Here is a 12085-nt window from a genome sequence, read left to right on the forward strand (position 1 = left end):
TACACATCATGGCCAGGCTTGTTCCCCCTCCCCTTCATTCTGTGTTGAATGTGCACACACATCATGGCCAGGCTTGCCCCCCCCCATTCTGTGTTGAATGTGCATACACATCATGCCCAGACTTGCCCCCCCTTCATTCTGTGTTGAATGTGCACACACATCATGGCCAGGCTTGTCCCCCCCTTCATTCTGTGTTGAATGTGCACACACATCATGGCCAGGCTTGTTCCCCCTCCCCTTCATTCTGTGTTGAATGTGCATACACATCATGGCCAGGCTTGTCCCCCCTCCCCTTCATTCTGTGTTGAATGTGCATACACATCATGGCCAGGCTTGTCCCCCCTCCCCTTCATTCTGTGTTGAATGTGCACACACATCATGGCCAGGCCTGTCCCCCCCTTCATTCTGTGTTGAATGTGCACACACATCATGGCCAGGCTTGTCCCCGCCCCTTCATTCTGTGTTGAATGTGCACACACATCATGGCCAGGCTTGTCCCCCCCCCCCCTTCATTCTGTGTTGAATGTGCACACACATCATGCCCAGGCTTGCCCCCCCCCATTCTGTGTTGAATGTGCATACACATCATGGCCAGGCTTGTCCCCCCTCCCCTTCATTCTGTGTTGAATGTGCACACACATCATGGCCAGGCTTGTTCCCCCTCCCCTTCATTCTGTGTTGAATGTGCATACACATCATGGCCAGGCTTGTCCCCCCCTCCCCTTCATTCTGTGTTGAATGTGCACACACATCATGGCCAGGCTTGCCCCCCCCCATTCTGTGTTGAATGTGCATACACATCATGGCCAGGCTTGTCCCCCCTCCCCTTCATTCTGTGTTGAATGTGCACACACATCATGGCCAGGCTTGTCCCCCCCTTCATTCTGTGTTGAATGTGCACACACATCATGGCCAGGCTTGTCCCCCTCTTCCCCCTCCGTGTCATTCTGGGTTGAATGTGCACAAACAGGGAAGGCAGCCTCAAACGTGTCTTGTGGCTTCCAGGGAATTAGGGATGAGACAGGGACAGGGAGTGGAGGACCATAGATACCACTGGGCATCCAGACTGAAGAAGTCTGTAGGGGTATTGCCCGGTAGCTGTGATGGAATGCAGACCGGATGGGAACAAGGGTCCTGGAAGCTCACAGCAGCTAATCTGGACTGGAGGATCAAAGGAAGCTTCTGGACAGGGACACCTAAGCTGAGATCAGAGAGTAGACAAAGGCTAGGGGTAGTCGATAGACGGTTGTGTAACAGTTTCCTCTGAGATTGAACTACTCCATCCTGCAGGGAAGCTACTTAAACAGGAAGGTAAACAACTCAAAATAGCTTTAGGAAGTCCCTGTCACCGACCAGATTCACTAGGCCCCTCCCTGTCAGGATAAGCAATAAAAGCTGAGAGTCCCTCTAGAAAGACCAGAGGAGAATTTTGAGACCAGAACAGCTGCCCAGAAGCTACCTAAAAGAGGTTTAGAACAACCGAGTCACTTGGAAAGGACACTCTCCAACCTGTTGAGTTGCCTGTAGGCTGCACAGTGAGCTCCAGGTTCCCAGCTTTTGTGAACTGTCACCCTTGCTGGAGTGGGCTTTGGTGAGACATCTGTCTGCGAGTCACTTCTGCTCCTGTAAGTAACCCCAATAAAACTCGTGGTTTCCCAAGTGGAACTTTGGTGGTATCCATACTTCGGTCTGTCGTGGGGTTCCTATCTGGGGGGAGCAGATGTGTTTGTTGCGATCTCCTCAAGAACTCTTGGCACAATGCTGCAAAGGCCTGGAAGTGTGGAACAGGTTCTGCCTGCAAAGAGCTAAAGTAAACCCACTTGCATACCACCTTCTGGGGTCTGCTAATCCCAGGGGTACAGACCTGCGAGGGAAGCCGTAGTCTGTTCTTCCTTTCCCTCAGGGACAGCTTGGTAAGCTAGGCACTTCTATGAGATGCAGGAGGGACTAAAGAGAATGGGGGTGCCAGGTTCCCAGTGAAACAAGTATCTCTTTCAAGGTCCTTCTCCCAGTATCTTTGAGGGAGGCACACAGGTACTGGGTGTTCACTCAGAACCAAGGTTTTGGGACTTTGCTCCACCTGGGTGGGTGATGGAGACCCTGATCCTGCAAGCATCTCACAGGCTTGTTTTTGCTGTTCTTTGTCCCAGCCCTTTGTCTCACTGTCAGCCCCTCCCCATACGGTCTCCCCCATCCAAACTCTGATGCTTTTCCCGTTCTTACTGAATACACCCCAACCCCACACAGGACCATTTCCAGTTCCCACCATCCTGCAGGTACGCGTCCCTTTGAGAGACTCCAGAGGGGGATAAAGGCCAACCAGTGAAACATCACAGCTAACAAAGAATGGCAGGCCCTCTAACCTTTCTTTAGGACATGGTGTAGAACTATGGGTGCAGCGTTGCCTAGCAATCGCAAGGCCCTGGGTTCGATCCCCAGCTCCGAAAAATAGAAAAAAAAAAAAAAAGAACTATGGGTGCACCCAAAAGGTGTCTTTTTTCAATGGAGCTGTCACTGGATAGAACCTAGCTATTTGCCCCCACCTCCCATTCCGAGACCCTCAAAAGCAAGCATGCGTTCCCACAATGGGACCCCAGCCTTACCTGAGGACAGCAGGAGACTCTGGCCTGCCCCTCTGGGGGTGTCTCCCTAACGGCATGTTAGTAAACCATGAAATCATCTGAGGAGAGGCCCCAAGCCCATCTTTCTCCTAAAGAGAAAGGTCTCTGGGTTTGATTCCCAGCACCATGCAGTGCCTCACAACCATCTGTAATTCTATTTTTGTGGGATCCTTCACTCTCTTCTGGCCTCTATGATACATGGACATACAAATAGAGAAAACACTTAAATCTTTTTTAAAAAAAATTAAAAGAAGACAAGAAGTTAAGAGGATGTGGTGCACACCTTTAATCCTAACACTTGGGAGGCAGAGGCACCAGGCCATCTCTGAGTTCATGGTCAGCCTGGGTTACAGAGAGAATTCCAGGACAGCCAAGAGGACACAGAAAAACCCTGTCACCACTGCTCGTCTGTATTTAGCTCTTGGCAAAACTGAGACCAAGACCGAAGAACAGTACTCAGGATATACCACACATCACCAAGTAGCAGGACAGATTGGGACTTAGCACTTGGACTCTGAAAGCTGTCAATAAGCAGTGTCCAGTACAGTACTCACAAAAGGGTCAGTTCTTTACCTCTACAACCCAGCCCTGGCTGCCCTACTGTGACCTTTCTAAGAGTGAATGTAGAAGAGGGCTCCAGCGGCTGGGGAAAACAAAACAAAACAAAACAAACACCTTTAAGTGGGAGACCGGGACTGAAACTGCAGCCCGGGCAACACTGACACCGTAATCCCCGGTTGGGGTCAAGATGGCTCAGAGATGACTAGCCCGGGACAGAGTGAGGAACTTTAAGTTGAGCCACTCTGCCTGTTGAGAAGTACAACTCCCTCCAAGGAAAGACCGCCTTGGTATGGTCAAAAACGCTACGCGCGCTCGCGGCCCGAGTCCCAGCCGCTTTGTTTGAGCCCTACCTGCAGATCCCTTTACCTCCTTCGCCCCACCCGCCAGAGCCCGAACACCACGCAGGACGAGACCCCGCCCACTACCAGCTGGGTGGACCCGCCGCGGGCCCCTCCTCCTTTCCCCGCAGCCTCTTTCGGCGGCGATTGACTGTCTGCCGAGCGCGTGCCCGCCTACCGTGAAAGTTGATTGGTGCATGGAGAGAGAGGTAGGTGAAGGAAAGCTGATTATGGAGCGCTCCCTCCCTCTTACCCGCCCCAATGGGAAAGTCACGTGGCGCTTCACTCCGCGCTAGTCACCACCGTACTTGTAAAAGCTTTCTTAAAGAGCTCGCGTTCCCTTACCCAGGGATGGTCCTTTCAAATTCCTCCAGTTCTGCCTGCGGTATGCGAGAGCGGTCCTTGAGCCATCCCCCAAGCCACCTAGGTGATGATTCCCTCAGCAGACCTCAGCAGACCCTCCAACTCAGGTCTGGAACCTATGGTCTTCGGGGGGATGAGGCGGTCATCTGAAACTAAGACTGCTTAACACAGAGCACGACACATAGTAGGACTTCAGTTTTCATTTGTTGAATGAACCCGATCAGAGGATGAATGAGGATAACAGGCAAGAGGAGGGAAGATGGGCTCTGGGTGACCGCACCCCCTACCCAATCCTGAAGAAATTCTGCTTCTCTAAATGTTAGGTGGGGTCCCAGTGCAGCCTTGCTGCAGGGCACAGTTCTAGGCGCTCGGCCAGAGGGGATCTGCGAGGCCGCCTTGGCTCGCCCCTGGATAGGTGGTAGCCAGGTCCCGGCTAGGCGGGACCGCAAGAACCGGCCGAGGGCGCTCCCGCGCTGCTTGCGGGGGAGGGGCTGCGGAGGCGCGGTGCCTTTAAGCCCAGACGCCGGCCTCACGGCCCCGCCTCCCGGAGGACGCCCGGGCGCGCGGCCGCCGGAGCCGCGGTTTAATTGGGACTGTCAGGCCGCGGCACGCGCGGAGGGCCGGGCGGGCGGGACTGAGGCCGGAGGCTGGGAGGCCGGGACGGCGGGCGCGCGGCTCGGCGGGAGGCGGGCGCCCGGAGACGCGGCTGGGGCCAGCGCGGCCGGGGCGCCGTCCCAGGGCTGGGTTGCCCGGCCCCGGCCCCGGCCCCGGGATCCCCATGAAAAACCAGCTCCGCGGGCCCCCAGTGCGGGCGCACATGTCGACTTCGGGGGCGGCGGCGGCTGGGGGCACCCGGGCGGGGTCGGAGCCCGGTGCGGGATCTGGGTCCAGCGCAGGCATCGGAGCTGGAGCGACGACGGGAGCGGGGGCCATGCCCTGCAAGAGCGCCGAGTGGCTGCAGGAGGAGCTGGAGGCGCGCGGTGGCGCGTCCCTGCTGCTGCTGGATTGCCGGCCGCACGAGCTCTTCGAATCGTCGCACATTGAGACGGCCATCAACCTGGCCATCCCGGGTCTCATGCTGCGCCGCCTGCGCAAAGGCAACCTGCCCATCCGCTCCATCATTCCCAACCATGCCGACAAGGAGCGCTTCGCCACGCGCTGCAAGGCGGCCACCGTGCTGCTTTACGACGAGGCCACGGCTGAGTGGCAGCCCGAGCCCGGCGCCCCCGCCTCGGTTCTCGGCCTGCTCCTGCAGAAGCTGCGAGACGACGGCTGCCAGGCCTACTACCTCCAAGGTAAGGGCAGAACCTAGACCCCAGACGGCATTGGGGCTGCGCCGCTGCTCCCTGGCGCCCTCGCTGCAGGCTGTTTCCTTTCCACTCGCTTGGCCAGGCCGGGCGCCACGTCGCCCCTGGTCCGAATCCGCCCTTCTGGGAGCCATCCCCTAAGGTGTGGATTTATTTAACCAGGCACGGGGAACCCAATCTGTGTCCTTTTTCTCAGCACCATTCAGTGGCTGAAACAAACTTTTCCTTTCCTATTTATTTTTTCCTCTGTTGATGGGTAGACAACAGCGCACAGGCTCCAGCTGAGCTTGGAGGAGGGGAGAGATCGCTGCTGGAGCCCAGAAAGGAGCAGAGCCCACAGGCTAGCCTGGAATTTGTGTCATTAGGAAGCTAGGATCGGGAAGGCACCTTTCACAGTATCACCCACCCTCCTGTGCATGGGGCCCGTTTATGTCGGTTTCTCAGGGATCCCAGTATGACCCCTATCAATCAGGATCGCGGCTTCTTGGAGGCACTTTGGCAGGATATGGGCAGTGGCCCAGGTGTGTGGGTGTGTTGGGGGGTGGGGAGTGGTCCTCAGTTCGATGCCCCTGAGTTTATTGAAGGGGGAGGTAGGCAGCCTGTCGGCTGGGGGTGGGGGGAGCTATTGGCTGCAGCCGGTGTTTCCAATTAACATTCCAAAATGGCCTCTTGCTGGCAGCAGACAGGCAGGGAGGGGAGGGGAGTCCTGCGGCACCCTCGGGTGCCGCAGGGCCATGTCTAGCAGCATGGTGCTCCTTGTCTCTCCTGTCCTTGTATAGCCCCCATGGCCCCTCTCTTTGGGTCACACGCAGTGTGCGAGGGTGCTTGTGCTGAGGAAGGGCTCCAGAGAAAAGTGGATAGCTAGTACCCATTTCCCCTCTTGCTGGGGAAAAGGACTTCACACCACCCTCCCTGAGTGTGGTTGCTTGAGCTCTGCCTCTGACTGGCCCATATGTGTTCTGGTTACTCTTTGGAATAGGGGTTTGCTGACCTACAGGTGCTGGCCTGAGATGGGATTGTTGGCCTTTCTTTGCCCATTAGCCACTACTGAGCACTCAGGTGTGTAGGTTATATGTGGGAGCTATGGGAGAGAAATGAGCTGGTACCTGTCCTCAGGTGATCTATATCAAGTGATAGGGCTAGTGTACTTTTAACGGTTAGGGAACCGGCTGTTTAAAGCTTAGGCCTCAGTTTCCTCATCTGTGAAGTGGCGATAGCGCAGATGGCCAGAACCTATGAGTTGGGTACGTGTGTGATGCATTTGGCTTGGTCGCGTTGCCCTTTGACATGGACGTGTTGTGTGTGGCCTTTGACATGGGGAGTCCTGGCCATTAAGTTTTTTGTGACCCATTTGGACTCACCAGACTCCCCCTCCCCTCCCCCAATCTTGCCCGGGCCACAGGTGGTTTCAACAAGTTCCAGACGGAATACTCAGAGCATTGTGAGACTAATGTGGACAGCTCGTCCTCCCCGAGTGGCTCGCCGCCCACCTCCGTGCTGGGCTTGGGGGGCCTGCGCATCAGCTCTGACTGCTCAGATGGAGAGTCAGACCGGGAGCTGCCCAGCAGTGCCACTGAGTCGGATGGCAGCCCTGTGCCATCCAGCCAGCCAGCCTTTCCGGTCCAGATCCTGCCCTACCTCTACCTCGGCTGTGCCAAGGACTCTACCAACCTGGATGTACTTGGCAAGTACGGCATCAAATATATCCTCAATGTCACACCCAACCTGCCCAATGCCTTTGAGCACGGTGGTGAGTTCACCTACAAGCAAATCCCCATCTCTGACCACTGGAGCCAGAACCTCTCTCAGTTCTTCCCCGAGGCCATCAGCTTCATTGGTAGGTGACTTTGTCTGGGCAGAGTGGGTGGGTGGGTGGGTGGGTGGGCGAGGCAAGGTGTGTGAGGGACGCTGGGTGTCGCCCCTGCCCAACTGGGTACCTCTGGGCCTGTCAAGACCTGTGTGTGTTCTGCATGTGCTGGCGTGTGCCCGTGGGTGTACCCGTGCTTGCAGTGACTCACGGAGTCCCTCAGGCCCCTCTGCCTGTTAGGACCTGAGCAGCCCCCTGAATCCTGGACTCCCCCAGCTCTCAGTACCTATTGGACTCTCTGGTCCAACCTGTGTTTTTCTGGCTTTGCTGTAGTTTCCAGCGCAGCAAGCTGAAACATCACAGCTCACAGACTCCCACGGGTCTCACTTGATCTACCTCACGCCTCGGCACATGTGTCTCTGCAGTATGGGGCTGTCACGATGCCTCTTTTGGCTTTATTATGCTTCTGAAAGGGCTGGAAGGTAGCCCAGGGAACCAGATTGACCCTTAACTGCCATGGTGCTTTGGCCATGGGATGCCCTCAAGGGTCTCTATTGGGATCCAGATGCCTACATAGAGAAGGTAGAGGCAGCCTGAGGAAGGTCCCTGTCCCCAACCTCAGCTGACTCAGGCTCCTCCTCCTGCTTCCTCCTTGGCCAGCTGGCCTGGAGGTCATCTCTTCTGGCCTCAGGTCTTAACCGGGCAGCCAGGAAAGGACACAGGCTCAGGATAAACATAAACCTTGTGCTGTCTGAGCCTGGTGCTTCTGTTTCTACTCAGCTTCCAGTGTCAGGGTGAGGGAGGACCTAGGCAGTGTTTTCCAGATTGGTGACCACTGTGTCCAGCTGAGGGCGTTTAGTGTCAGCCGGGCTGGGCGAACTTTAACAACAGGAAGTGGGAGGCTTCCCCGGCCTCATCCGCTTACTGGGAACCAAAACTAGGTGCCCGGGCTGAGAGGAAGGAAGGAAGCTGAGGTCTGGGGGAGGGGCTGCCCAGAGCTTCCAGCCCTGCCCCAGGGGACAGACGCAAGCCCTCTGGAGGTGCTGCCTCAGCATTTGGGCTCCCACAAAAAGGGAAGGTACAGAGAGGAGGACCCCAGGTTGCTCGGGACTAAAGCCTGGCCTGTGGGTGGTTTTAGCCTTAAAAGCTGTCCTCTGGTGAGAAACAAGGAGAACAGGATGCAGAGGTGGAAGGGAAGGTTCCCAGATACAGTTAGTAAATCGGCCCCCCAATCCGCAATCAGGACTCCCTGAAACAGGGTCTGAGCCACACTCTCAAAGCTCTAAGAAAAAGTTTTAGTGTGGGTCATCTGGGAGTGACCCTGCTGTGTCACTCTGAGGGCTTTCCCCTCACCCCTTCCCCAAACTTCAAAGTCAGACCACTTGACTCCTTACAGAGTCACGTCTGCCACCTGTCCTGCCCCTAGGACCAGTGCCATGGGCCAGCCTGCCAGTGCTACTGTTTGCTTAGGAGTAGGTCCCCTAGATGAACAGAGACGATGAGAGGAAGTTTGGCCAGGCCAGAGAATAGAGAATAACTGGCGAGTGCATCCTACAGGAAAGCATCAGTTGTCAGCTATGTGCCTGCCTCCCAGGAGGCTTAGAGGCAGGGACCATAGGGAGCCTGGGGCTGTCTCTTATTAGCTCATGTCCCTAGCAGCTGTGGTACAGACAGACGCTTCTGCTGTGGGGTCTAGGGCAGAAGACCTGGTGACCCTGTTCAGCAGCTCAGTCAGTATTTGCAGCGTTCATGGTGTGTCTCAGGCAGAAGTGCCCTTGGTGGCTCTGGAGGAGCCTGGAAGGGTGTGGGGAGGAAAGGGACTGGCTGGGGCAGATGTTATCCTTATCCCTGAGTCTTCAGGAGCTGGAGTTAAGACCTAGGGACTGAGTACAGTACGTAGCCATGCTGGGCCTGGCTGTCCACTTCTTTCCACAGGCTCCTGCCCCAAGCCCCCATCCCAGGATATGGTAGAAACCCCTGGGAGCAGGTGCGGAGGGACCCCCTGTGTGCCCTTGTCACTTCATTTCTGCATCCGTTTGTACTTTGACTTGATGGGCTGACTGACTGTAGTATCATCAGGATGTGGGTGACACCCTGTGTACCACTTGTGGCCATGTGGGACTAGAAGCAATCCCAGGGGTGACAGTAATTTGTGCTTGGTGAACCCCCTTGCCTCAGGTCCCTACAAAAGCACTGACAATACCTGGACAGTGGTAGGGACACCTTTCATCCCAGCAGTCCAGGAGGCAGAGGCAGGTGGATCTCTGAGTTCAAGGCCAGCCTGGTCTACAAAGTGAGTTCTGGGACAGCCATGGCTACACAGAGAAACCCTTTCTCTCTAAATCGGGCTGCATAGTCAGGGGCTCAGTTGTAGCATGGTATTGTCCTCCAGTGTCCATCCACACTGGGCTTATCAAGCCCTTAAAGCATCTGCCTGTGCCTCTGCCCTTCTGTGTGACCCGTCTGCCCACCTGCCTTGGGGATTTCTCGGAGATGGCTCTACTCTGACCCATGTCCTTACGTTTCAGATGAAGCCCGCTCCAAGAAGTGCGGTGTCTTGGTGCACTGCTTAGCAGGCATCAGCCGTTCAGTGACCGTTACCGTAGCCTACCTGATGCAGAAGATGAACCTGTCCCTCAACGACGCCTACGACTTCGTTAAGAGGAAAAAGTCTAACATCTCACCCAACTTCAACTTCATGGGGCAGCTGCTGGACTTTGAGCGGACGCTGGGCCTCAGCAGCCCGTGCGACAACCACGCACCCAGTGAACAGCTCTACTTCTCCACACCCACCAACCATAACCTGTTTCCGATCAACACGCTCGAGTCCACGTGAGGCCTGATGCGCTCGAATAGGCGCAGCACCAGGGTCTCCCAGCCCTCCACAGGGCCTGGTGAGGGGCCCTAGCCTGCTGCCCCTTCTGGCTTGAAGAACCCACAGATGTCACCTGTGTCCGGAGAACCAGGCTGAGCAGTGGCCGAGCTCACATGCCATCCTGTGCAGGACCCACAGCAAGGCCGCCTGTGATAGCACTTGCCAGATGGCCTCAGCTTTCCAGACATGTTGCCGAAGTGAGCGTTGGCCTCAGCTTGCAGACTTGTGGCTTGGGGGCCAGCGGGGCCTTGTCTCTGCCCCAGGACATCCATTCTGCTGATGGCCCAGCCAATCTGGCAATTTTTAAAGACATATCCACAAACCTGAGTTTGCTACTTTTAGCAGGTAAATCCGAGCTCCCTGGAGCAGTGTTCAGGCTCTCCTTGGTTTTTCTTTTCTTTTCCTTCCTTCCTTCCTTCCTTTCTTTTTTTTTTTTTTTTTTTAACAAAAAGTGTTATTTTTCAGGCTAAATGCAACAACGGATTGTATAAACCAATATTTCACCCCCTTTCTTAGAGAGAGAGAGAGAGAGAGAGAGAGAGAGAGAGAGAGAGGTGTTCTCCGTTTCTTTTCTCGTTTCAAAAAGAAAACCATCGCTGTATTTTGTTTTCTGTGGAAAAGGCAAACCCCGTGTTCTTGACCAAGTGCATTTTGCACGTGTGCGAAGTGAAGTCTGTTTTCCCAGCAGGCCATTCTTGAAGGGTGAGTCGTAGCTTTCCAGGCATAAGGACCCTGGTTACACCATCTCCTACCCGTGGTCCTGCCAGCTCAGTGCCACATTTGCACGAGCCAGTTGCTGTGAGCTGTGCCTGGTGGGCACCAATGGTCTTTGTGTTGTATGCTCTCCTGCCAACCTTCTGAGAGTCCTGCAGACCTCTCTGCCAAGTCCTACTGGAGGTGGTGCTGCAGGGGAGTGCCAAGCAGTAGCATCAGCCATCTGGGCTCAGCTCCTCAGAGGGCTGGGCCCTGGCCCTTTTATAAATTACCCACCACTTCTGTCCTCATCTCTGTCTCTTAACTGGGAATAGAGGCCCACAGTACCTGAGTAAAGCACTTCCCAGCCCCTCATCTCTGCTGTAGATTCCGTCTAGGTCCACTCCCAGCCCCCTTGTCCAGGTGCACACCTGCCCTGGCCTGTGTTGCCCAGGCCTTTTCCATGCAGGCAACTTAACACCTATTGCGTGCGGCACCAAGAGACGGGGCAGGTGGGGCAAGGACTGGCCAGTGGGAGTGTGAAGCTACCACCCACCCCAGTATCCATAGCACAAAGCCACGGGCTCCATAATGCTCCTTCAGTTTCATTGCTTCTCAAGCCTTGGTTCTCACCAGGCACCATGAGGACCAAGAAGTGCTGAGGGGGACCTGCACCCCCAGTGGGCAGTGACTGAGGCCACAGAAACTCCACACCACCATATCTTACCTCACAGGGGTGGTTTTCAGGGATTCTTTAGGGAAGCAGTTTAAAATCTTGCCACAGTTGAGAAATTGACAAAAAAACTTCTACTTTGTACATTGTATGTTCTCGTGTTTCTCTCTCTCTCTCTCTCTCTCTCTCTCTCTCTCTCTCTCTCTCTCTCTCTCTCATTTTTAAAAAGAAAATCCAGAAAGGTGTATCAGATCAGAGTGTAAATGACAGTATATCAGAGGGTGGCCAGTTTTGCTTTAAGATCTTATGAAGGAAAGTTTGTGACCCTACATACATACATACATACATACATACGTACACACACAAACACACACACACATACACACATATATATATAGGTCCCGAGCTAGCATGGGACTTTGTTTATATTGCAAATAAATATTATTTTTTCTTTAAATGGAGTCCTGGTGTTCACTAAGGACCTGGGAAGGCGAACAGTGTCGCCTGTTTTGTGAGAGTGGGGCCTCATCTTGCCTAGAGTGGGCCAGGCCAGGAGGTGCTCAAATATAGGAGGTAGCAGCAAGGGTTTTTGGATGAAAGTAAATCCAAGCCGGGCAGTGGGGATGCATACCCCTAGCATACCCTAAGCCTAGCATTCAGGCAGAGGAGACGGATCTCTGCATTTGAGGCCAGCCTGGTTTACAGGTCTGGTTCCAGGACAGCCAGGGCTACCCAGAGAAACCCTGTTTCGGAAAATACAAAGTAGAACCCAGCTCACCAAGGCACTGAGCTCTCCTTGGTCTGGCATGGTGAGCACCTGGTTTTCTGGTGAGAGCTTGGGCATGCT

At 55.0% G+C, this 12085-nt stretch overlaps 1 protein-coding gene across 1 annotated transcript; it reads left to right on the forward strand.

Annotated features, from left to right (window-relative positions):
• The first annotated feature begins 4661 nt into the window (after positions 1-4661).
• On the forward strand, positions 4662-11695 carry Dusp7 (dual specificity phosphatase 7). Its single transcript, NM_001100547.1, is given in 3 exon segments — positions 4662-5178; positions 6593-7027; positions 9526-11695. Coding segments are annotated over 3 exon segments (1260 nt in total). The 3' UTR covers positions 9834-11695.
• Positions 11696-12085: the final 390 nt, after the last annotated feature.

Source organism: Rattus norvegicus, chromosome 8 (genome assembly GCF_021556685.1).
Source record: "Rattus norvegicus strain SHRSP/BbbUtx chromosome 8, alternate assembly SHRSP_T2T, whole genome shotgun sequence".
In the NCBI taxonomy this organism is placed as follows: Eukaryota; Metazoa; Chordata; class Mammalia; order Rodentia; family Muridae; genus Rattus; species Rattus norvegicus.